We start from the raw sequence: 27,564 nt of genomic DNA on the forward strand, positions 1-27,564 counted from the left end.
TGTGTCGCAGAAGTCGCTATTGTCCCCCTACAAGATTATAGAAGATTAACCCGTCACTCAAAATTCGTACAAAAGCAGCCGCTTCGGTGGTTGGAACGACTAGGCCATCCTCTCGACGTCAGCCTCGCCGTAGCTTAGCTCGTCTTGAGACGACCTACGTCACGATTGCGTTGGATGTCACGTGGTCTCCGCTGGGCCTTCTCCGAGCGCTTGCCAAAGTGGGCCGTTTATAACGAAAAATACAGCCACCAGGCTCAAAATACAAATGTGCGATTGTCATTTACGGATATTGTGGATCATATCGAACCTATTTTTGAACACGACGGGAATATTTCAAATATTGTTGAAGTATCCCTTTAAAAAGTAACTCCACACCATTTTTGTTTTTGAGAAAACTCTGCTGCCCTCTTCAGTATCACCCTAGAAGACCACACGTCAAATATTGCGATGTAGTTCTGCCTAAATGTTTCTTAAACAGTCCAGAGAAATTTGCAACTCGCCAAGTTGCCACAATCGGCTGACTCGAGCGGGTGAATCGAGGCGCAACAACCAGCGCAGTGAGGGCTGCAGCATGGGCATAGCTAACATTGAGCGAAATGTCATAACCATCACCCCCTTTTTGTTGGTTTTTACTTCTCCAGGCAAGCGTAATGAGTGACGTAAGCAATGTTTCCTCTTGGCGCGCCTGTGCATCACACTTCGTGGAAGTCATCAGGCCGCCCCGCTGTGGTCCCGTCGTTACCGTCGTCTCTCGTGTCATAACCACCATCGTCGTCTCTTTGCTTGCGACTGCATTGTCTCTGTGAGTTTCATACCCACTACAGACACTATGCGCACAGACTTATGCCACAAATGTGCAGACGTCGTCGAATGTCGTAAGCACCAAAACGTGGTGAAGTGTGCGGTGCAGATGACACTCGCGCCTGGCACTTGCCAGCCCCGATCCCGCTTGTCCTTGCATAGAGGAGGACATGACATCTTGTACCACGTGATAGCCATGTTCTTGGCGGCCCAAAGCCAATGTTGCCAGACGGAGCTGAAGTTCCGGTTTCGATTTGTGCTCGTGTTTAAAATTAGATTTCAGAATAAATATCCCATTTTTCACGAAGCAAACGAGGTAGTGTCTTTTACTAAGGCTTTTTAATCCAAAATTGCTCATTATCTCGAAATATTCGGAATTGAGCGGAGTTGCCCTTAAAGGTATGCTTCGAGCAACTAGTAGTTCATGAAATATTTAGGATTTATTATGACTAGAGCTGCATTTTTAGGGTAAATCTAAAAAACATCCGCAGGTCATATTTATGCTAATTCAGATTTTTCTGACCTACTGCAAATTTTGAAGCCACAATAATTCAGATTTATCCGATGTATAGGTACTCCAAATTTTGGTCACAATGTTTAAAAAACACAAAAAAAAATTAAATGATAATCTCCGAATAGGTTTGGTAGAGGGTCAGTCACTGATCCTGAGTAGAGGCCACTCCAGTTTTCGCGGGACATTTAGTAAGGCCTATGGCAAAGGTGCCAATGCCGAATCCAGCTGGAGAAATATCCTTTCACACAAGCGAGTTCCTATGAACTTAGTGCACTTTTATCTCTGAATATCTTTTTCCTTTTTGAACAACAACACACACAGCAAAATTAACCTCTGAATTTCCAAGAATTGTAAATTTAACAGAAATAAACACCGAAGAACTGAATGTACAGCAAAAAATAGAACTTCAAAAATCACCCTCTGAATTTCACAAAAAATGATCTCCAACAAAACAGAACTCTTATTATGACCCAAGAATGTGCCTAATAGTAGCATTATGCATTTTAAGGGGGGGGTTTTGGGGAACCGACTGTTATGGGGCGTACTTAGACGCCCATGTCACTGTCGGAGGGGAAGTATTTTTGTCTGTACATGTACATGCAAACATATATATATTCACTATATATACACATGTCACAACTGACATTGCACCTGTTGGCCACGTGAGATGTATCACGCACATGTAGGCTATGCTTGCTAGAGGCAAAGCAAACATACTGAAAGGCACCTTTGATTAAAGTAGTGGCCCACTGTGCTTGTGTGCACTAGTGGACATGCCACACAGTTGAATTTAACAATGTAGTCTCAGCTTACACACCCCTCGACAACAGTGCAACATACTTTACAGCAGAGCTGTTAAGGGCTAGTTTCCCCAGTATTGTGTCCACCAGCGAACAAATGATGACACAAAACTCAGCTGCCGTCATCTATGAGCGACAGCGGCAATCGGAAAACCAGCTTGCCGGTTGTCTGGTTGCCACTGTCGCTCACAGATGGCAGCAACCTACCTAGCCTTTTTACTCTGGCTTGCCGACTTGTGGCTGGCCATTAATTCATTCCCACCATAGTACAGCTTCGCTGGTTGACCTTCTTCACCAGAGTAGAAAGGCTGAAAGTCTTTTTAGAGGACGGCTACAAACCGTTCAGAGTAAAATATTGAAGTAAGCAGCTTAAATTAAAAACAGGAATGACAACCCAAGATTGCTCATGTGGCCTACTTGTGAGATAAAATAGAATAGCCTCAAACCCCTGGAATGTGTTCTACAAGGTAGCTCAGAAACAAACCTACCCGTCCAAACATATGATGTCTTTGTTCTTCGTGTAGCACCGTGCAAGTCGCATGGCCAGGTCATTGGCCTCGGATCTGAATCATGAAAGCAAGCACAGAGTATAAAAAAACAATGTAAGTACATAAAAAATCAGTACAAGCACTAGTCTGCATTGGGAACAGCATGAGATAGGAGCTACAAACATAGACACAATCACTGCACATGCAGCTACGCTGTGGCGACTACTACTTGCTAAACCAGAAATAGCTGTAGACTGGCTGCAGATTGTAGTCCAGTGATGGAAGTGACATTTCACCTCGTGTAGCAGGTTTTGTAGCAGGCAAAATATTGGTCTGGAGCAGCCACTACAGTCAAACCCGTTTATAACGAACAGCAGGAAACGCTACAATCAGTTCGATATAGCCAGTAGTTCAATATAGCAAAACCCATTTATAATGGAATTCCACGATGCGTTCGTTGTAAACCGAGAGCTTCTCTTTTTTTCTCATCTCTTCGCTTCCGCCTTGTAACAACGCGCTGTAATTTTCTTTTCTTTTCTGCATGCGTACAGAATTTGTTTTCTTAGCTTTCTCCCCTTCTGAATCGCTTATCTTAGTCAAGTTTGTTTGTGGCTAGAGCTTTTAGAATTTTCTTTCTTTCCCACTTTTTCTAGGGGGAAGAGGGAACAGGCTAGAAGACGATTGTTTGCGCGTTTGTGGAAGCCTTTCCGGGGGGAAAAAGTTTGATATAGCCAATATGATGTTCGTTATAAAAAGTACTTTCTACACATATTCCTATAAAAATTTCCTCGAGGTCAATATTGACAATAATTCACTGTACATGGGTTTGTTCTAAACAGGTTTCACTGTATAACACTTTTGGAGCAGATGCCAATATATGTTAGCACAACACTTGAACATGAAAAAGTGATTGCAGTGCTAAATGAGTTCATATTTAATAACAATTGAGGGCTCATCTTTTATACTGGAGCGTGTCACTTATTAGCTTTTTATGATGAGTAGATTGGACACAAAAGGAACACAGAGCCTTCTTTTTAGAAATAAGACTCTGGTCAGAATAGGCTGCATTTAAAATGGGTACTAGAAAATTGTTGGAAAATGAATCGTAGTGCAACTTTTCAGTTCAAGTAAAGCCCCTCTACCCTTACACTTTTACACCCGGTGGTAGTTCATTCTGCAAACATAATTGCTGTAAAAACCAGCATAGCCGCTAACATGTCTATCAATAAGAATGCACACCCCAACTTTTATAAACAAACCAGACTCATGACTAATATCATAAACTACAAAAACCACCACCCACAAATATTATGAAAACCTACGCTTGTGCTTAAAGAGATGCTGAACCAAAATTTGGATTTCGCAAAATAAGGCCGCAGAAGCGTTGAACAGGACGCAATGGACTCTAAAACATCATTCAGATCAAAATCGCAAACGGATGGCCGTATTTTTGGAAAAGAAGGGCATGATCAAGCAAGGAATGTGGCGTTATGATTCTCTTTGAACAGTTAACAATGAGGGGAAGCAACCTCGCTTCTCTCCTCCTTGGTTTGGTTCACCTGCTTGTGGGGACGAAGCAAAGAGGAGAGAGAATAAGAACTGCGACGTCGCACGTCTTGTCGGCCGTGTTCAATCACGTGCTTCTTTTCCCAAAATATGGTCATCCGTTAAGAGATACCGCTGCATGAGTGATGTTTTTGGGTTCTGAAGCGTCCCACCTATCGCTCCAGCCCTGTTTTGCGAGCTCCAAATTTCAGCATATCCTTAAAAGTGACACCATCCTTTAGTGGCGTTGAAACCAGGGTGAAGTGAAAGGTTGCTGCTCTTACTATCGACAGCTGCACGGGAACAACCTTGGTTACCGCATATATTCAAACAGAGATCCGGGTCTTTTTCTTTCACGACGCAGCGTTTTAAAATTGGAGATAAACCTACAATCAAGATCAAAGAAGGTAGACCTGTAACAGTACCGAGCATGTCAGCCACTCCTCCTAGCACCCCAGTGCAAAGCAGCGAAGCTCGATGCACACAGGCTGGTGAGAGGCGGCGAGAGGCAGCACTGAGGCATGCGGCAGACATGATGATAAAGCAATTTCATCGGAAGTATAAAACTCTGGTTCTGTCTTATCACAGTAGCCGTTCATCCTACTATTATGGGATGTTTTTTTGCGACTTTTAGCTTCTGGCATAGCCTAATTCTTAAGGAAATTTTAATTTAGACTATGCCGGCGATCAACTTGTCAGCGCGGTGGTTGAGCAATTTGTATGCTTCATAAAAAAAAAAAAAAAAAATGGTGCTAAAGCAAGATCCAACTAAAATGCCACTGAAGTGCACACTTCATTCAACTACTATTAATGTGTTCCAAACTTGTGAATTCTGCAAATCATGCATAAAGAGCTCCGATTTGACCGGACAAGCGCCCATGTCTAGATTAATCCTGTTTTCAGTGAGAGTAGGGTGGGCACTTCTCCAGTATTTCACGGTAACGGAAGACACTCATGAAATAAGCAAAGACAGGATTTCCCAGAGAGCTTGATAAGCTTTGCCAACAGGTCTGTAAGCTTTTATGTAGTCGTAATTAAAGTTGCAGAATATGCTATACTTTAGAGGAAGGACTGTTTGGCTATATTGGTGCACAGAATCAATGCTGCCAGTTGACCCAGGTTTTGCTGGCATGCCCGACAAAAAATGCATCAGGTGTTTTCCATCCATGTCGGAACCAAACCTTGGCAAAAGGTGCCCTTGGGGATCCCAGCACCCCAGTGGAGGCATTGCAAAGCCATTGGCACGTAAACAAATGTCACGAGACCCGACGAACGACCGTCTTGGCAGGACAGCATTGGACAATGGGGGAGGGGAAATGGTGGGGTGGGGGAAGAGTGCCGACACGTCGTGCGCATCTTTCTAGAGACTCGATAGTCCATTGCAGATTAAGAAAAGTGGGAGTATCCCCTCCCGCACAGCTCTCTGTTTAGTTTAGCAGAGCCCAACCTCCTGCCCACAACCCTCCAGCATTTGCTCTGATAAAGTGTAAAGAGTGGAAGGCTTTGTGGGAGGCACTTATCCTGCTCTTCTTACCCCAAAATGGACTCTAGCCATAACGAAGGTTAGCAACTCCTTCTCACCCAGAGTTGACAAAATAGCAGACCGAGAGCTTGTTGGGGAAGTAGTTGGTGAGCCGCTGGGCGTACAGCACCAGGTTGTCGTGCAGGTAACGGCTGTTGGTGCTCAGCTGAGACATCTGCTCGGCTCCGGCCTTCACCACGTGGGGATGGCAATGACCCACTGAGCAAAAAGATGCCATGTTGCGCTCGTAAAACGTCCCTAAGGCCGCTACGCGAGCGACAGCTGCACACGATTAGAGCTTCCAGATGCAACACAACCCATAAAAACGGCTTCTTGTAATGAACTACTTGTTTAACGTAGGCCACCGTGCTGTCTAAAAACAAGCACTCGATCCTTTGCCACGTCAGCACACCGGGTATGAGTGCCGTGCATGTGCAGGAACGAGCATTGCACATGAACACAACTAGAGAGTGGTTTGCATAAAATTGACATTATAAACTTATAAAAAAACAGATAATATGCACTTATAAATACCAGATATATAAAAATATGAATATCCCGAGAATCGCCACACCCCCAAAAGATAGTCGACCTTGGTATCTAGCACGATTTTCTATATATGCAAAAGCAATGAAAGATAGCCCACACCTAGAAATCGCGCCCGCCCATGGACCTCAGCAGAAATCGGGTAAGCTATGGCAGGAGATGAGCAGGCAGTGGGGACGGGAAACGGTCATCTTTGATCCAGCAACCCCCGCCAATGATAACAAGTTTGAAAGCCCACAGGATTTACAAAAGGAGACCAGTCCACTCAGAGAAGAAAGGCAGCGAAAGTTTCTTACAGAATTATTAGGCAGGCTCACAAAAAGAAAATATGTCTACACGCCTCAAAGAATGGTTTGCCCATGTTTTACGAGGAGGCTGACAATCGGCCCAGAAACCCACGATCGACGAAGTTGGGGCCCAATCATTCCAGCACCCTACGGCAGTCATGGGCACGTTATTGCTAAAATGTCACGGTGTTACAGTTAGTTACCCAAAGGAAAAAAGTAACCCTTCTACAGTTACAGTTACAAAATTGGAAGAGTAACCTGCTACAGTTACTTTGCTAAAGTAACGCCATTACTTTAACGTTACTTTACAAGGGATGTCAGAAAACATTAAAAAGGAACCTTTCTTAATATGCCTTTAAATTAGCATAGATTTTGCATAAGACATTGTGTCGTTCACAGCAGTGAATATGATGTTCTTAGAAACTAAGATTTTCCCAATAACCAATATAAACATGTTTGGTTATTCCTATTTCAATTTTTGTGGATGAATAGCTCCCTGCACAAGATCAAGAAGATCATAATTGAAGACAGTATTGGAGTAAATCTACTACATGATAAAATATTTATAATTTCTTATTTGGCAAAATTACAGGAGACTTTAGTTTTCCTCATTTTTAAGCTAGCATATACCTGCCAATGATCCATGAGGAACTTTAAAATAAACGCGACCACCATAAGATATACACGAATACAACAGCACACGACTACATCTACGGTATACCCAGTCATGGTGCGAGCCATGACTGGGTATACTGTAGAAATAGGGTGGAAGTAATAAAAAGCTGGCGACCAGCTTTGTATTTGTTTTTCATACCATTCTAACCTATTCGTCGGTCGAATCGTTTTCTACTGCGTGCTCACTGTCTTTCATAAAACACAGCTTCTCTTAAAAACACAGCGAGCAATGTTGCAGCAACATTCCTTCAAATGCACTGAACACAGCAGCAGTGAAAAAAGAGGCACTGATCAAGATACAAACGACCAGTGTGTGTGGAATTCCAAACGCCTGTTGCCATCTTTTCTACAATACTTCCTAACCACATCGGTAACGTTTGCACTCTTCCATCTCACCACCCAAGCTAGAAGAGGCTACCCGGAAAGCCCACAACAAACAAACAGAACGACACAGACGTTTCGAGCGAATACTATTTCTCAAGTGACGGGGCCCGAGAAACAGAGCAATGGGGGACAAGTGGGCGACGGGAGGGAAGGCCGGTAATTGGGATGCAAAAAAAAAGGGAAGTGAGAGCCAATGGGCCTCAAGGCGAGACCATGCAAGACTCCATCTGGGAATTGGACCTGCATTCCCTATTCTTCTAGTAGGCTACAACGCTCAGCCAGCAAAAAAATTAAGTTTCCGGCAACCTGGTGTCACGCAACACATTAAAGGCAGGAGAATTATAGATATCGGATACCCTCAGCATCTAATCGGAGGGAAGAGGGAGTGGACCCCATGTTTCAGCCGCCTTAAACCTCGATGTCCTCAAGATACATGTTTTTTGCAAAACTCCACTTCCGAGTGGGTGAATACTAACGATTCATGATCAACAAAGTATGGTTTCATATTCAACTGCGATGGCCATCTATTTCTGCCAGTACATGAAAGGCTGGGTTGTCGAGTGTCAGTGAAGCGACCCCTACCACGTATTGTTCGAGCCTGGTTGTAGATGAGGAGGAAAGAATGTTTGGAGTACCCACCATGTGCGACATTGTTGATGCAGTCCAGGTACTCGTTGCCACACTCGTCGTACATGTACTGTCCTTGACCGCGGACTATCTTCAGGGGCCCGTTGGACTTGAAGAACACTGTGCACGACTTCCTGCGGAAACGAACCCACAGGAAGGTGCGCGGTCAATCTCTGCACTTCATTCTTCAAGACTCTTGTCACAAAAGGTCACTGCCTGTTGGGAGACAGCTCCACAGTTCCGGTTGAAAGCTCAAGCAAAAGGCATTCAGTGGTCAAGCGACAGTCGGAGAAACTCGCGTTCCGAGAGCTGTTTCGCAGCTGACAGGGACTACAACTCGCTTGCGGCCATATGAGAGGGGAAGGGCAATGTCTGAAAGAAAACGAAGGACGAAACAAAAAAATGTCGCTGGAAAAACAAGCACGAAAAAGGGGGGGGGGAGGGGGGAGGCGGGAGGAAAAAAAGCTCCGCAGACTCGTCGGCAACGCTTGGCCGACCTGGCTGCAAAAGCTAAAAGGGAGGGACTGGACAGAAACACGACGCACAGCTCTTGCACGCACACAACCAGACACGTGTCCCATACGCTCTCAGTTCATTCGTGCACACACACTCGAAAATGAAAAAAGAAGAGAAAAGATCAAAGTTGTTTACCTTCCCCTCTTATGCCGTGAAACAAGCGTTTACCACCGGACGATGCGACGTGAACCACCCGCACTGTGGAGGAAAGCCGGACACGTGCCAGCCACATGGAGGCAAGGCCAATGCCGCTCTAACAGCAACAACCTAAGACTGTTCGTCCGTCTGCCAACGGGTCCAGTGCGACGGGAGGCATACCCAGTCTCTCGTTCTGCCTCATTCGAGGCACGGCGTCAGTTTCTCTCGGCGCACCCGCGCTAAGAGAGTCTGCGCCTCCCGTGGGGAAACACTGCAAACAGCCTGGGAAAAGGCGATGCCCTCCCGAGGAGCTGCTCTTGAGGTCTTGGTGGGTGGAGGTGGAGGTTGCACGCAGAAAGGAGGCAGCGTTGGCGGTGGTAAGGGCTCGGTTGCCTAAAAGGAAACTAAAAGAGGTGAGATGGTTAGTGGATTGCGGGGAAAAAAATGGCAGAGTGGGGCTCGCTCTTTCTACAGGCACACACACGCACACAGAAGAAGAAGGCACCGGGCTTTGTTCACAGAGACCCTCAGGTCTGAAAAGACAAGAGCCAGTTGTCTAGGAGTTCGTCACGAAAGGAACCGGGTTCAGCTGGAAACATATTGGTCTCCAAAATGTCAATGCAAAAACAAACTAGGGAAAGGAATGTTGCAAATAGGTCGGTCGTATCGAACCTTTGGAAAAGCAGCTTTGCTCGACATCGCAAATGTGTTCCCGCGACTGTTTTTACGGCCGAGAACCACAGCTGGCAGCTGCGCATTATGAATCGTTAGCCACAACAAAGGGACTAACACAAACCATGCAAGGAAGTAAGTACTACACGGGTCTCCTGACGTGCTGGCGGACTCCAGTGATTGTTCCATCTATGTATGGCTTTTGTCGAAGTCACTCGTGGCCGCTGGTGAGAAAAGCTACAACAGGTTTTGCAACAAATTGGTTCGCTTGTGGGCCTTGCGTCCTCCGCGTCATGCAGCTAGAAAAGGCCAATAAGAAAACGGGGAAGAATTCAATGACCTGATGCATCTAGTCGGTGAGCAAAGGACCACAGCGGATGACCTGCATATTTTTTTTTTCTGGAATAAGAGATAGGTTTAATGCCAGACCTACTGATGTCCAACCTCCAATGATGGCAAAAGGAGTACGCACTGATTGGCAAATTCATATTTATTTAGAGAATTCGACAATTTACATGAAATAGCACTGACGCAAACTTTTTTTTTTTTTCTTATCTACGATTGCGTCTTTCGCTACAACGAAAAGCGAAAATTTTATTGTAGTCCACATTGTTTAGAGCACAAGTGTCAATACGAGCAAGATGTTGATAGACTGCTGAGGGCATCTCAATAAGCGTGTCACATGTGAAGATACGTCAGTCAAATGGGAAGACGAGGAAGCTAACTGAGCCAGCGCTTGACGGTTTCACTGGATTGACTAAGATGTAAAACATTGAGCTGCTCAAGACAAACGACAAAGCATACTTGTCAACAAATTCCGCTGAAATCGCCGAACAGTACATAATCTGTTCTGGCACCAAAGGAGGTGTGATGGAAACTTTTTCACAGCCAAGGTCGACCATCGAGATGGATCGCCGATTACGCGCGCTAGAGCGAACTACGAACAATCACTGCGCCGAGTTCGGAAGTAGCAGGGTGCCAACTTTTTCCACCATGGTTCCATGCAGAGAAAAAAACGAACGGCTAGAAAACAAGGAACAGAAATAGCACGAGCATTGCAGAGGGAACTTACCCGATGTAAATGTCACGGAGCCTAATAGTTTCCTCTTTGCTAATTTTCTCGATAGCGGCTGTACCGACCTCCATCGCGACTTCCACTGGTTCGAAAATTTTGCACTAGTGTACTTGCTTCGCTTCCAGTAAGCTTTCGGCGGGCGCCTAGCAGCAGCCTAAATCCGCCAATCTTCACGGGATCGGTCACGACTCCGGACCACGACCAACTCGGCTCCGAACTCTAAAAACATTGCAGATCAGCTTATAATGGAGGGTCCGCGGCTCGCTAGGACGCTCGCGATTGGTCCGTCCTTGCCACTTTCCCGCCGGGCGCCCAATCAAGGCCCTCTATCCCCGTGACGTACTGTTGCTATGGTATCTGGAGGTGAACGAGCGAGCGCAGCGAGCGTTCCGCGACGAAGAGCAAATTACGCAGAGGCGATAAAAAAAAGATCGCCTTGCGTTTGTAGTGCCGCCGGGTGAAAACTAGCCGCGTTGAACCAAATAAAAATGCCCACAGAGTCTCGATCTGCGACAAGCGGGACGTCCTCCCATCAACAACCGCCTCGATCCGGCTCGAACCGCTTTTCGCGGCGTACCGCGGGCGTAGTACTCCTACCACTCCTACGGGTTCGGGCGATTCAGCTGATGTAGTTGCGCTGCACGCTCGGAGCACGTGGAACTGTCGTGTCACGTCGTGGGTGTGGCGGCCTCGCTTGTCTTTGGTTGGGGGCGCGGGATGTTGCCTTCCGCGGTTTCCGCGGTTGGGGGTGTGTGCGTGGCAAGGAGAAAAGGTCGTTCCTAATCTTAGTTCTATTTGCTCTGAAAGAGATTTTGTTGGGAGGCTTTCTGGCTTTCCTTCACTGGGTGTAGGGCTCGGTACGCAGAATCGATGGATGACTCGCGCCTGGCGAGGGTGGGCGAAAATGGAGGAGGGGGAAGCGGGTCGGGTGTCAAAACGCAGCAAAAGTCGTTGACCAACGACACGTGTGCAACGTTGTGCCTTATTTACACCCGAACTGTTTTATGCCATTGACTCTACACGTTCCAAAAGTAAAAAAAAAAAAAAAAAAGTATATAATTTAGCATTTTTTAGAACTTGAAAACTACTTAGTAGAAAGTAAGAAGTGAAGTCCGTTGACCTAGATCTTCCTCCCCGAACTGAGGGGAGAAAAAAAAATCGAGAACGTTTAAATCACGATCTACAATACGTTTTATATTTCTTGGATTCAGACCTTTGCCGGAAAAAAAAAAAAATATATATATATATAGAGAGAGAGAGAGAGAATCGAAAACACTTTTATGGGCGGCGGAGAAAAGCTCAGCTGAGATCAGTGGCGAATCCCAAGGGGGCGGGGGGGGGGGGGGGGGGGGGGGGTGCCGCACCCTTCCCCCCTCCCAAACAAAGTCGACCCCCCTCCCTCCCCCCTCTTGGAGGGCAATTTTACATGGGTGGATCCCCCTCGCACAAAAAAAAATGCCCCCCCCCCCCCAAAAAAAAAAAAAAAAAAAGACGGTGTTCTGGGTTCACCTCTGGCTGAGATAAGCTCACCGGAGAAAAGCTTACCGGAGATAAACTCATCGGAGAAAAGCTTACTCGCGAGCGAATTTGTTCAACTGAATGAAGCATGTTCAAATGCCATACGTGCATGCGGTCATTCTGCAGTTAACTAAAAATTAAAGTGTACTTGTAAGCACACTTTAATTATACCAGAATCGGTTGCATGACAAAACTAAAGAAAAAAAATCTATAACCCGATAATTGAAGGATAGCCGGGTAACCAGTGTAGTAGGCTGCAGCTTGGGTAATTTCCTTCTATAATTGTTATATGTCAACTCGTGGGGTTGGGCACCTAATCGAATAACTTACCGATTGATCGATTAATCATTTACCGTGATTACATTTTTTAATCCGCATATCGAATAACATTTGACTAACAAAAAAAAAAGTAAAAATGCAACGCTGTCATCACGCAGATTTGGACGAGTGCACCTGCATGAAGGTAAACATTATGTGAAATTTTCACCTAAAGTAAATTGTAGGGTCGAGATTCGTAACTCCAAACAAGTGGAGAAGGTTATACGTGTCCCAGACACTTGAGCGCGCTGTCCGCTTAGCGTCCGCTTAGTGCAGCAGAGGCTGTTGTGGACAATCAAGGGAGTTAACGAATCAAAATATTCTGGCGGGCTAGTTGGTTATACATACTAAATTACAAAGAGCGGTAGGACTAGGACAGACGAAGAAGTGGACAGGACAGGCGCCTGAAGCAAATAGTTAACGAACCTCTCTGCTCCAGGGTCTGAAGTAATAATTTTTGAGTGTGAGTGCCCTTCGACTGTTCTCAACATTCACTTCAAGGTTGATTTAAAGACCGAAATTGTACACTGCGCCGTTGATCACATATTCAGCAAAGGCAAGAAATGTAATCTTGACTTTTTACATCTATTGTACACGGGAATGAGCGAAACCGATTAATAAATTAATTAATTGATTTAAGGGTTGAGATTAATCGTGTTAAAATTTTTAATCGACGCCCAGCCCTATACATTACCTTTCATGTAGCAGCCGATTCTACATTTCTAAAACTTTACATTTCGACATTTAAGAAGGCACGCTTTCGATATTCTGAGCTCTTGCAATGGGCAATTAAATAAAACTGATATTTCGTCTATCCCGGCTACGCCACAATTAAACATGGCAAGGCTCACGCGAAAACGGTCGACATAAAAGCGGAACGAGGGCTGCAACAATCAAAGCGCCTTGCGTTGAAATGTATAGTGCCTGCATGAGACACGCCTGTAGATTTAGTTCCACTCCTGCTCCTAAAAAGTTGAACCTGGGCCAAAGATGTAGGAACAAATTGTTCACTTCATGAAATAAACATTGAATAGATAAGACGACCTTGCAACAAAACAAAAAAAAGGATTTCAGGTGAGGTTTTTTTCTGGTCTGTCTAAGGACTGGCGAACTTTCGGACCTGCACAGAAGTAGGTGAGATTTTTTCCGGTGAACTTATCTCCGGTGAGCTTTTCTCCGGAGCGGGAAAGAGATATCTCCGGAGAGATATCTCTCCGGAGAAAAGAGATATCTCTCATATCTCTTATCATCGAGATATGGAGTCTCTGCCGTTCGGTAGTACCGAATGGCAGAGAACTGTTTTCATCAAAAGTTACCACTTTTGATGAGAACACTTATTTGTAAATTATATCGAAGTAAGACAAATTTGTTAGGTGGGAAGGAAAACCTAAAGCGCACACTTTAGGCAAAACACACTTGCAATTAAGTAGGACTGGGAGAGACGCAGCGCATCCGGTCCTACGCCGTCGCAAGAGGCGGAGAACCGGTCATCTCTATCAGTCCTGCTCGGTATAAAGTTTGTGAACGACGCTCAACATGGTCACACTTAAAAATCACAATGCAGCGTTTCAGCATAAAAACGTGTTTCTCCGTGGAAACGTTTATGTTGCATCGTTTAGGCCTCGGATTTAGGTAAGATGATATCGGTTTTCACCAGCTGTCAATACATCCCCACTTTCTTGGACATCAACGCCTCGGTGCATGAACTAAAATTAGAATTTCAACTGAACACCAACAAACATCGCAATGTTCCCCGGAAATATTTTAGATGACAGCCATAAAATATGAGTAAGCGGTAATAAAACTTTTAAGGGCGTATAGTTTTTATACGACATTAGATGTTTTTGGATTGAATTTTATGGATCACATTCACCAAATGATCAATTTATGCTTTGCTGACAAGAGGTAGCAATGTTCTTGAGGACTGCAATTGCCTGGGTACCATAGAAAGAAAATAAATACAAATTTTTATATTTCTAAAAAAAATTAACGGAATGTTCCAGAAAGTTGGCCATCTTTACCTTAAGTGGCTCATATTTCTTTATGTTGAAGGATAATTGAATAATAATCACAAATGTTTAAACACACAAATAAGTTTGCCCATATACTTGGAAAAGCACGAAGTGGTTTATATCCATCATCAAGAGTGTTTCAGTGAATCGTGTTTGAATGTTTAATTTTGTTTTGAAAGAATTACTTTTCGTTAACTACTCTTTAGCCAAACTATACTAGGCAATTCTAATAGCATATCGGTTTATTGACACTCTGTATTAGTCTATTAGTTGTATTAGCCTAATAGTTGAATGAGTCTAGCCTATTGGTTTTAGTTATATCAGCATGCTATTTACCTACTGCATTACGTGGCTTGCTAAATGAAAGTACACGGTGTCGTTAATTTCAGATTTGATTTAATGTACCAATGATAGAAATCTTGAGCCTCCTAAATCAGCTATCTTCCTAGCCAGAAGCTTGTTCATAGTTGCCTTCCGAACCTTGCGTTTTGTCTCTTCAGTGGTTATCCACATAGTGCCCAAAGAAGCCTGAATAAGATAATGACTCGAGAGTTGAAAGTAACTGCATCCATAAGACATAATTTGCAGAAGCACCGAAATGGCAACACATGCTAGTTGAAGCCAGAGGAACACAAACTTTTTGGGCCTCCAACCACTAAACCAATTTATCACCATCTGATAACCCTTAATAGTTTTGGAAGCCCTCTCGGGCTCCAAGACCCTCACTTTGTGCATCTCTGATTTAAGCAACCGAGGACATAGATGGTAGCTTCCCATAATTAAGAAGTAAATCAGTGGAGTTAATATTTTATTTGGGCAGGGTGGTCATGCTATTACATTTTCTGTAAGTTTTAGGATCTTTACTTAAATCTGTTTGCACATGTGACCTACACAATGACATTGATATAAAGACTCTACTGTAAACGACAGTGACGGTAAAAAAAAAGAAAAAGAAACATAATTCATTTTTAATGCGCATCAAATATAAAATATAGTAATCTCAGAGTAAGAACTACTGGCACATTCGTAAATTTGTGGCAACCTGCTTCTAAAGGATTTTAGTTACTCCACTGCTCTGCTCTATCTACAATTTCAGTTAAATACCTTTTCTTTTTCTTTCTTTTTTGCTTTGGAAAGGCATTGTGGCCCTGACACTTATTTCCTATTCCTGGTCTAAACTTCCTCTCACCAAAAAGATCCACCCAACTCATACATTACAGGAAAATTAAAGAACTTAAAAAGGAGATAGAGTCATGCTCTTGGTGGATAGGTACATTAGGGGGAATTTGCATGGTTGGGGAGGCCTTAGAAAGTTGTCAGGACTACACAAAGAGGGCATTTCCTTTTGATAAATGAATGGCCCAGTGTTTGGTCAAAGTTCATACCAGTGAACGCTCGCAGCCCAGTAGTATCCAGCGCAGGCTTTGGGACTCTCTTTATCCTGTTGGTGGATGTTCCAGTGACGCTCTTCCCCAAAGGGCAAGCTTGGTATTTAATAATAATGGATCTGCCATGACTAATGGAAGTATAAAAAGTTAAGAAAAATTAAGAAAAAAGTGACTTAAATTTGACATTTATATATATATATATATATATATATATATATATATATGTATGTATATATCGTAAAAAGGACGTAAATGCTTCAAAACGTATTTATTGGACGACGTTCCTCTTCACATCAGGTCCTAATGTGTGTGCATATATATATATATATATATATATATATATATATGACCGCGCACCTTACTTTTGCCTATATATCAACGGAAGCATCTGCAAACATTGTCCACTTATATATATATATATATATATATATATATATATATATATATTTATAAGAGTAGACGTACCTCGAAGCTTTTAGTGGAGTTTTATGACATATTGGTCGACGTTTCGGCCTGAGTCAGGCCGAAACGTCGACCAATATGTCATAAAACAGAAGCTTCGAGGTATGCATGTTTACTCTCTTATACACTTTTCGTCATCCTACGAAACAGGTTTGACTTTATACAGTATATATATATATATAGTAATAGTAATTAGAATATTTTCTTTTAACCCTGGCCCTTAACATTGCACTTGTCACGTCGTAAAACTTCCGAGACCAGATTAAAAATAACTGTAAAAACTGAAGTAGAAGGAAAAAGACACATTGCAGATTGGTTCGGACGTAGACTCCTGCTTTCCTTTCCTCCTGATAAACGCGAAGAGAGAAACGGAAAGAAAACGAAAAAATTTAGAATTTTAAAATTAAATCATGGTAAACTTTGCGCGCGCAGAGATGCGGACAGACTTGACGATCGGGATAGGTTCCATGAGAAAAGCGGCACGCTTGACCGACACACAGGCCACGTGACCTCATGCGACTCGGTTACATCATTAGTTTTACGTCAAGTTCGGTTGTCACGTGACATTCTGACGTCACGTGACAACATTGACATCACACGCACACACAAATACACAGTGTGCGCCCAGCTCAATCGTAACCCATCCTGTGCGTTTCCGTGTTTTTCCAAATTGATCAAAATGCTTAATTATTCATACGTGTGCTCACATTTTATTTCTCCGAGCTCCTTTTTTTTTTTTTAATTGTCCATTATTATTTTAGACACTTGGGGCCTCAAACAAAAAGTCTGAAAACCCGTGAGTTTATCTTGTAAATTAAACGGAACATTGATGCAGGATTCATAATTAGACGAATATGCAGCTGCCCGCTTTATATTTTGCATCCTAAATTCCCAACTGGCGACCCCTATCTGTATGTCGCGCTGTCGTTCTTGTCGGTATAACCATTCTCAGCGTAATTTACTCTAAGCGTGAATAACCAACAAAATGATCCCAAGCACTCCTAAAGCACGATGTAACGCAGCAATTATGGCGGAGAGAGGCGTCAGAGCGGGAATGCACCTTCAAGAGCCCTTTTTTTCTGGGAACAATAAGATGATAAAGCAAGTCAATTGTGTTCTCGGCCAACTGTACACTCATCACGATGAAATGACAATCGCTTTGGAGTTTGTTCGGTTTCGTAATCAGTCCTTTTGAAGGTGTAGGTTACAACGTAAGAATTGCAATCGGGTATCTTGCATATCGTATTGATCTAGAATGCAAGCGTCCTTACACTGATGCCAAGAAAAAGAAACACATGCTGTAAAATAAATGACTAATTTTCGTAACTTTATAAACATATTTACCATACTGGTTTAATGCTTGCTAATATAAGCTTGCCTTTTTTTTTTCTAAAGCGCAATTTTATTTATTGTTTATATAAGCGGGAGCGAAGACTTTTGGAAATTTGTTCAGAATAAGTAACTCTTCACGTTTATTAAACATAAAACAGTATTGTGGGTTTTATTGGGTTTGTTTTATTTTGTTTGCACGTGTGCAACAAAAGCTACTTTCTCTCTCTCTGAGAGAAAAAATATTTTAAAAAGCTTTCAGCTTTAGCTTAGAAATAAGACAGCATTGATCACAAGGCCTCAATACAATGCTATATAAACACACACACACACACACACACACACGTGTACACACACACACACACGCACGCACACACACACACACTTACATTATTAACTGCCCAGTACGTCAACTTCGCAAAGAAGGCATTAAAAGATTTCGTTGGGGTACCATTTAAAAAATATCCTTGCCAAAGTAAAAAAAAATCGTAATAAAAAACTCATTTATTTTATTTAAATCAGATTAAGTTGATTTAAATCACCAGTATAGAAAATAGTGATTCTTTACCGCTAGATGTGTTTTTCAAAACGGCAAATTGATGTATCAATCCACCCGATTATTGATAACAATGCGAAGTAAAAAAATAACTGTAAATATAAGGTACACTTTAATTAACAAATCTTTATTACTGTAATTCCCGCTACTGGAAAAGAAAAACTCGGCTTCATAGTTAAAAATCTTTATTTTATTTTTTTGTTTAAGATCTGACTTGACGCAATAGGACATTACTTTTTTTTTGCGTTCTGAATTTGTTGCAATAGTACGTTATGTAGCTGAAGAATCAGTTGAAAGGTAGAAATTAAAGCTCAACGCTCCAATTTTTTTCAAAAGAGCACTTTTTTTTTTGCTCGTGTTTATATTTTTTTTGCTTAATTAGAAAGCATCAAATGAAGACAAACGGTAAAGAAAAATATATTTTCGGAAACATTTTTGGGGGAAAGGTTTGATTTAAATCATCATAGTAAAACTGGTCAGATATAAATCGCGATTTAAATCATGACCTAAATCACAATTTAATCATATTGATTTTTATTTTGCACCCTGATTCCTACCGAAACTGCCAGATCATTTCTTGGCAATAAATGACCCGCCGGTTTTTGTATTAAAGTTCGTGAATGAACCGGGAAGGTGTAAGGGGTATACTTGCGCAATGTAAGTAAAAAAAGGCTGGAGAGCAACGGTTAGTTCTTATTGTGTTTTTTACCAAGATTACTAGTCGAGACAAAGAAGACAAAAAATCGTGGAGCTCGTTTTATCAGGTTATTGCAACAAGTAGATAACATATATTTTATTAGCACAACGCGCCCCATTATCACGCTGCTAATATCTGACAATCACCAATGCCGGGAGGTTCTCCAAGGAGTATTTTCTGAATATCGTATAATGTCATCGCGACGAGTGTACGAGATATAAGCACGAGGCGATAAATCAATCAATATTTGTTTTGTTCTTTTTTTCTAGAAAGATAGCGGTTGGGGCAAAATGCTGCGGAAAATGCGGCTTAACAAGCTTTTCTTTTCTTTTTTTTTTCTTTGAGAACCGTATTTTTGGTTCGTGTAAAAATGGAAGGAAGATCCATTGGTGGATCCTATAGGGACTGCGTTAGCATGACCCTTGAAAAAACTCACACATCCCCTTTGAAAAACGCTAACGGAGACTCCTCCAATTTTCTTTTCTGGCTTTCTATTTTGCTTCCTCTTTTTGCCTTCGTTACGGAGTCTGAAGTCAGCATTAGCGTTTTCCAAGGGTCAAGCTAACGCATTCCCTAAGTATCCACCAATGAATCTTACTTTAATTTTTGCCGCTATACTTGGACCAGCGCTAGTACTTGGTTCACACTCCATTCTGTAGCACAAACCAAGGCATACGCGCTCCGCACACCTGCAGGTTCAGACTGGCCAGAGCATACGCGCGCCCATTGGCTTCCACCCCGTGACGTCGCCTCCCTCTCACCTCGCTGCGCGCTCACTGGCTTCCGCCCCGTGACGTCACCTCCATCTCGCATTTGTCCTTCACTACTCTCCTCCTCTCTACGCGGTGCGCTTCCCTTTCAACTGTTTCGTCCACAGACAGACGCCGTCAGTTTTTTCCTCGTCATGTGGGTACTAATGCTAACGCGTTAATAAACTATGCGTCGCAGAAAGATCAAACTTCGTGAGAATGTGACGCTAGTGCTGGGGTTAGAAGGCGAAAGTTTGAGAACGTGACGTCACCTGGATTAAAAGAAAATTAACGAAAACGAAATTTCTCTATGAGCCGTAGTCCATAAACCTAATATCGTCGAAACAAGAACTGACAGTGTGGACGCTTGTGGGACTTAAATCAGTGAAAAACATGTGTCCGCCGGAAAGAGAGAGAAAGTTTTCTTTCTTGCCGGCAAGTTTCTTTTCACAGAAATGGATGCTATACAGGCGCCCACAACCCCATTTCTTGTTTTCACGATATTAGGCTTATGGACGTCGGTTCGAAGGTGTGCATGTGCCCTCTCAGGGGCGGAAGCACGGTACCTTTAGAAGTGTGTGTATGTATGTGTGTGTGTGTGTGTGTGTGTGTGTGTGGGGGGGGGGGGGGTTAAGGTACAAAAAAAGGGTAAAAAAGGACGAAGTCACCGCCTTTTTTTTATCAGTGATTTTTTTATTAACTTATGACGCATTAGCCCCACTTGCTATTTTGTTACCATCTATTATGAAACATCAAATACAAGCACAAGAAGGGGGAACAAAAAAAAGTCACGCGAAAGATGAACGGGGAGTACTCCGACTGACTGGTTGATGCGCACCTACTTAACATGCTTTCAGCTCCGCGCGGCGCTGGTGAATAAAATAGGCGCTCCTCTGCTCCGAGGGAGTCGATACTAATTATGATTGCTCCACTTTGGTCGTCCTTGTCCCACTTTTCCGCGCGCATCAATGAGCCAGTGGGCACGCGCCCAGGTCCCGTTTACAGGATGCGTGGCATTGGGTTCGCCTCCGGTGGTTTCCTTCGCCGTGTACTTCGCTTCATCTTACAATAGACCGCAAAGAACGCTACAAGCCACAGGAACCAATCAATCCAATGCTGTGTGACTGTCACGTGACCATCAGGAGGGACGCAGAGATGCGCGGGACATACGGTCACGTGATACGTTCGCAGCGTTGGATTGCCCTGTGGTTCACCGTATACAGGTGAAGCAGAGTATCGGATCAGGAAGGCGCGTTTCCCGCTCCTTTCCAATGTGACACACGCGGACGCAAACAATGGCGTGCTGGTTCGGGTAGCTGTGAAAGAGAAAGCACGACCGAAGTCACCCGCGTTGGCGTGTTCTGTACTATCGACTCCACAAAAACATGGAACGGAGTACGGAAAGCCGCACTTCGTGCTGTTTCCTACAGCTAGTGCGTCGCCAGCCGGCTCTATGGTGGACGAATAAGACTCAAAGATTCAATATTCATCGTGCGTGTTGTCTGTGCTTGTGACAATTGCACCGTGACTTTAGAGCGCAGGCCACCTAAATCGTATATAGCAACGCGCGGCTTTGACGTACGTCACGCCACTAGGGGAGGCGCTGTTGTCGGTGCGGCATGTGAACAGAGATAGACGCTTCACTCAACGCAAATCTGGTTTCCGCGCAGGCGCGGTGCACAGATAAGGTGTGGGCAGACGCTGACTGCTTGTGGACGGCGTGATGGTCTTATGCAGTGTCGCTACAGTATACGCTCGTTCCTGGCCCAAAAACAGGTTGGTACGCTTGCAGATCGCTATTGACCATTCCAACAGTAACCTTCTGCGCGCTGCCATCTATACTTGCCCGGCTGTATAGTTCACGCGGCCAAACAAACGCAATATTTTTTTTTTTTTTTTTACGATATATTGTGCGTTGCGTTTGCGTCCACGACCCGGTGAGAATGAACAATCTGCAGTGATGTTAAAACCAGCCGTAGACTATCAGTCTAAAATGATTGCCTGCAAAACTTTTTTTTTTTTTTATTTAGCGCGCGGGTGAACATGCCTATTCGGAGGGTGTGCTTCTCCCAACAACCAGGGTGCGCTGTGGGGAAGGAACAGCTAGGAGCAGCGAGGCAGTCGATTGTGCTGATATCATGACAGATCACAGATCTTTGAGTTAACTATAGTAAGTTACACGTCAAGGAGGTAGGGGCAAATGCCCCTCAAAGAGATTCATATATCCCTCCACCACCTCCGCATCCAATAGCGTCCCATCGTTTCCGTGACGTCGTGGCCAACGCGGGAGAGGGTTTTGCCTTCCTGTAAATATTTGCTCTATCTTTCGACTTTGACTTAGCGTTGTGGAAGCCCCCGGGAGGGAGATTAGAGTTTTCCCCCTCCGATGGAAACAAATACGGCTTTGGAGGGTTAGGTTCCCCCTCCGATGGATACAAAGGCCACTTTCATGGGCTCGGTTCTCTCTCCAAAGAATACAAAGGTCGCTTTCCTAGAAAGTGGGGGTCGGAGACAAGTTGCCACCACTCTGTAGCCATTCATTGAACCGGAACAAAGGACGTTTCCAGTGAACTATTCTTTCGATTGCGGATGGATTTGAAACGGGCGCATCACGCTCCTACCTTCTTGACTTGTAATCGACTATAGCTATAAGTTATAACATTCATGACGCATGCGCACGATTTCATACGTCTGAATGCATGTTAAGCGAATGTTTAAAAATATTTTAAAAGAACCGTCTGTCTTTGCACAACAGACCGGGGGGGGGGGGTGAAAAAAGATTAACACCACGGACAAAGCGCGCATCCGAGACTACGTTACCACGTGGTCTTGTTTGACCTTTGACCATGCGATGTCACGGTGTCACATGACACGGTGGATTCACGTGACCTGAGTTTTGCAAACCGTGCACCGCCCTTTGCGGTGCCGAAAGGAATGCCAGGAACTCGAGGTACAACCGGTTGTAGCAGACGACAGAGGCGACCTTAGAAGCGATGGCGAGCGGGCGAGGGCCGGCCAGCAACCAGAGGTCGGCATTTTAGGTTGCCCTCACTCACCCTCACCCTCACAGCCACACTCACCTAATCCCCTCACTCACCCTCACCCTCACAGCTACACTCACCTTCAGCCCCTCACTCATCCTCACCCTCACAGTCACACTCACCTTCAGCCCTTCACTCACCCTCACTGAACCTCACGGCCCTCACGCACTCACCGCCCTCACGGCCCTCACCGCCCTCACGGCCCTCACCGCCCTCACGGCCCTCACGCCCCTCACTCACTCATGGCCCTCACGCCACTCACCGCCCTCACGGCCCTCACCGCCCTCACGGCCCTCACGGCCCTCACCGCCCTCACCGCCCTCACGGCCCTCACGCCACTCACCGCCCTCACGGCCTTCACCGCCCTCACGGCCCTCACGCCACTCACCGCCCTCACGCCACTCACCGCCCTCACGCCCCTCACGCACTCATGGCCCTCACGCCACTCAGGCCAGCTTCAGATGGGGCGATTTCGCCCAGAAACTTCACGTCGCAACACCAGCAACACGGGCCGCCCGCGATCACACGCAGCAACCAATTGCTGCAATTTGCCATCGTCATCATAAAATTTTATTTTTATTGCACTATTTAGACACAATTACGCGTTATAAACGTGTTTTTATGCATTTAAATCTCGTTAAGAATACTAATGCACCTTTATGAAACAGTTTATTTAAAAAAAAACGATCGATTTCAAACCAGAACCAAGTCTTTCGGTGTCATCATCACCGACACGAGGTATCACGTGAAAATTTTGCGTCCCTGATTGGATGCAGCCGCTTCAAACGTATTCGAATTGCTCCCAGTTGCTTGCTTATTTCGAGCCGGACCCGATCTCAGCAGTTCGTGTCGATCTAGGGAAAGCTAGAGAACAACCCGCCATTAACACCAAAATTGCTGTGAAAGATGCTCGATCTGAAGGGCGCCTCACGCACTCACCGCCCTCACGCACTCATGGCCCTCACACCACCTCATGCACTCACCGCCCTCACGGCCTTCACGCCTCTCATGTCACTGCCCTCACGCACTCATGGCCCTCACACCCCTCACGCACTCACCGCCCTCACACCACTCACGCACTCACCGCCCTCACGGCCCTCACGGCCCTCACCGCCCTCATACCCCTTACCGCCCTCACAGCCCTCACGGCCCTCACGGCCCTCACGGCCCTCACCGCCCTCACGGCCCTCACTGCCCTCACAGCCCTCACGGCCCTCACCGCCCTCACAGCCCTCACGGCCCTCACTCACCCTCACACTCATAAATTTTCCTGATTCAGAAACTCACTCACCCTCACCTCACCTGTGAAGGTGAGGGTGAGTGAGGGTGAGTGAGGGCCCTCATGAGTGAGGTTTGCCGAGGTATGCCAGCAACTGTACTACCCTTTTGCTTTCTGGGGGCCGACGGGGGGGAGGGGGGATGGGGGGATGGAGGGGGGTGCACTTGGCGCGTGGCAATTTGGTATTTGCGCAAAAGGTCCGTTGCGCCACCTCTGCGTTAAGCATCAACATGGCGGCGCACACAAGAAAATCGGGAAGGGGAGGGCCGATACTACTGTGTCCTAGAAGGGGGAGTGGTGGCAAAAGCAAGGCCAATGCCAATGGGAGGCTCTGTGCCGAAAAAAGCGGACGGCCACTTGTGGCGCTGCAGTCGACAACTGGAGCAGAAAAAGAAAACTGCTGCAACGGTTGCTTACTCTCGCGTTAGCAGCCATCCGGTGCTCTTGGCGGACGCCGCTTGTCCAAATGTTTGGATGTGCTAATTACTCCAAAGCACTAACTGCTGAAGTGATGGCATTTTATGTTACCACGAGCCTGCATTTCTTTGTTAATTCACTCGATCATGCCGGAGTAGAGAAGCATGAAGCGGAAAAATACCCGAAGCTCGATCAGGCGATCCCATAGCTTTTTCGCCCAATTTTGTCATCAGAAGTGTCCATTACTTTGAGCAAATTATACTTTTGTAATTGTGCAATGCGCTTCTGTGCTGTGCAACTAGTTGTATTATTTCCCTGTGTGATTCCGTGTAAACCCCTTTATGTTTTTTGTTTTTTTTGTATTGTCATTTTGTCATGATGTTTACCTGGCGTAATGTTTTTCTCACTTGGTTCGGTTGTAATATGCATAAATTCGAATGCATTTCTGAGTGTACTTGGATGCAGTTCGAAGTGTATATGTTTTCAACCAAGTTTTTTTGTTTGTGTGTCATGGTGCTAGCAACATAGCTTTCTGACTCAATATCATCTTCATGCAGAATTTAGCCATTTTCTTGAGCCATTGGAAAGCGAATTGTCAGAACTTTTTCACTTCATTATTTTGGTCGTGTTCTTAGCAGAAGTTGAAATAACTGTTACTTGTGGTCAGGGTGGAAAAAAGCAGCATTTTTATTAAATTAAATAAATCAAATATTTTTTATTTAATTCACGTGATTTAAATCTCTTCAGCAAGAAATTTGTGACTTTTTTAACACTAAATGTGCGTTGTCTTTTTTTTTTATGGCTGCCTGATATAAATATTAGCTGCTTGATCGTCATTTATACACATAATAAATAGAAAGCACACTGATAAGCAAACGGTAAATAGAAAATGTTTTCAGTATTTATTTTGGGGAAAAAAACGTCCAATTTATTTCATCATAGCCAAATCGGTGCGATTTAAATCATGATTAAAATAACGGTTTAAATCATCTTGATTTATAACCACCCTGATGTGGTACAATTATATCAAAAGATATACTGTAATTCGTTGTTTTTCTCGCTGTGGCAAAACAATCAACAAAGAATTTTCATGTGGGAGGTAGGCTATAGATCAGTGGAATACCAAGAATTTAAGAACGCACGTTCAGCAACCTCTGCATATATTAACAGTGAGCAGCTAAGGAAACCAGCCATAGCTTGCATTTCCTTCGGCAACTTGTAAGCCAAACCGCCAGCAAAGAACATGACACGGAAATAATTTTGGTGGATCACTAAAGGTTTAATTAATCGGGAAGGAGTAAACTGAAGAAATATACCAACCGTGTTTTTTTCTCGTCGCAATAATAAGCTACTCATCACCGAACCCTCAATTTACATCGGAATCTAAAGCTAGCCGTTGGGATCTGTCGTAACTGGGCGTATATGCTTCAGAAGAGAATTGCAGCTAGCAGAGCGCGTGAATGCATGGAGGTGAATATATTTGCGAGTGCGCCTTAGTCTCTACTTTATTGTCCCTATGTTGTTTGGCGCTTACACACGTTAACGTGAATAGCGTCTAGGCTTCTAGGAGCGGGCCATTTCTTTTTTCTTTTTTTTTTATTGAAAATATTTAGACATTGTTTTTAACTCATATAACGTCCAGCTTTGAAACTTGGCATATAATCTGAACTGCTAGAGCCAAATTCGGGTGGAGACTGAGCTCACTTAGCCAATAGATTTTGTTGTTGTTGTTGTTGTTTTTTTTGTTGTTTTTTGTACCGGCATATTTATGTAGTGTTTCAAGCTTGCCGCTTCTGTCGCGTTGAACACCAAGAAACACATCGCCACTGCACGACGCATTCCAAGCATTTGAAACAATTTTTGTTCAGTCGACGGCCGTAAAGCTAATAAAATAATGCACTTTTAAAAAAAGAATAAAAAAAAAAAACATCACGAGGAAGGACCGAAAGTGATTAGCGACGGCTCATCTTGCCAGTGCTACTGCTCGAGGAAACTACACCAGCGCCACACAGCGGCATCCGCTTCCAAGGCCTTACGGAGGGCGCGCCGTATTTGCCTCTACACTACACCCCTTTTAGAACACTGTATCGATACTCTGAAGCTTAACTTATTCAGGAGCTCGAGCTGCAATATCGTATTCAGTGGCTCTAGCTATAATATTACCGACCGCGGGTCACGTGGTTTCAGTTCTACGCATTGCGCTGTGGTTTCCTGTTCATCTACTCTGCCTCAACGATGACGCGACCAAGCGTCGTTTTAAATAAAATCTCTTTCCAGCTGTGCCCTGCACCTTTTTTACCCCCATAAAATAAAACAAGCGGGTGACTATGCATGAATCATGTGAGCCCGTAACAACACGTCGAAATTCAGCGTAGCCGGCAGCGCCCCTCAATAACTCGCGCGCGTGTATTGTAGAGATCGCATCTAAGGGTTTTCCAGAAACTGTAAAACTCTTGACTTTGTCGGAGGGTATTGTTTGAGGCGCGTGGTATCGGTTGAGCTCGCGTTGCCTCTCGAGTGCCGCTCAATCGTATCCCCGTTTCCAAATCTGGACTGATTTCATGAAAAACCGTGTGCCTCGTTGATATCCTGTTGCTCTGACATCCACAAACCGTTACACTCGATTCGACTGAGTGTTTTGCTATATTTTCACAATGACAAAAAAAATAAAAATAAAGAAAGCTTTGTCAGCTGTCAGCTAGCTGCACAAACGTAGGACAAGAGGAAAAGTAATGAATTTATCGTTAAAATAAATCATATAAAAAAAAATTCCGTCCACGTAGGTATATCTAACAACCGCATCCATTCGTAAAAAAAAAACAAAAAAACAGCATTGCACGTACACGTACCACCAAGCAAAATGTCCATGGAAGAGGTATGTGAGCGACAAGAAAAAGCCTAATAATCATCTTGCCGCTGCATGGCTGAGGAAAAAAATAGTGGACATGGTACGAGGTGGTGGAGAGCAACTTACGTTCCTCCCCACCGTCGGGAACTTGGCAGCTCCATCCTGAGAATTGAATTATTGCACCAGCTCATTCCTTGTATCTGGTTCAGATCTTCTTGGCAAAGCACAGTACTGCTGTTGTTCGTAAGACCCTTTACCCTTCCGGCATGGCTCCTTGTGATTTCTGGATTTTCCCCGGGCTAAAAATGTCTTCGAAAGCAACCTGATTTGAGTCACGAGAATACCATTATGCGAAATACG

At 44.3% G+C, this 27,564-nt stretch overlaps 1 protein-coding gene across 3 annotated transcripts in view; it reads right to left on the minus strand.

The window, feature by feature from the left end:
• LOC8030734 (5-phosphohydroxy-L-lysine phospho-lyase) overlaps nucleotides 1–11,284 on the minus strand; it is a 50,794-nt gene extending 39,510 nt beyond the window's left edge. The window contains exons 1-5 of one of the 3 annotated variants that reach the window (XM_040211296.3): nucleotides 10,588–10,789; nucleotides 8,841–9,247; nucleotides 8,202–8,323; nucleotides 5,730–5,889; nucleotides 2,604–2,678 (exon numbers count right to left, since the gene is read on the minus strand). In XM_040211296.3, coding sequence (XP_040067230.1) covers nucleotides 2,604–2,678; nucleotides 5,730–5,889; nucleotides 8,202–8,256 — 290 coding nt within the window. In that variant the 5' untranslated portion in view covers nucleotides 8,257–8,323; nucleotides 8,841–9,247; nucleotides 10,588–10,789. Of the gene's footprint in view, nucleotides 1–2,603; nucleotides 2,679–5,729; nucleotides 5,890–8,201; nucleotides 9,248–10,587 lie in introns of all 3 variants that reach the window. The other 2 variants (XM_029974992.4, XM_040501260.2) reach the window with 2 other exon arrangements.
• Nucleotides 11,285–27,564: the final 16,280 nt, after the last annotated feature.

The sequence above is a fragment of the Ixodes scapularis genome, unplaced genomic scaffold (genome assembly GCF_016920785.2).
Source record: "Ixodes scapularis isolate PalLabHiFi unplaced genomic scaffold, ASM1692078v2 PGA_scaffold3__209_contigs__length_174095766, whole genome shotgun sequence".
Lineage (NCBI taxonomy): Eukaryota > Metazoa > Arthropoda > Arachnida > Ixodida > Ixodidae > Ixodes > Ixodes scapularis.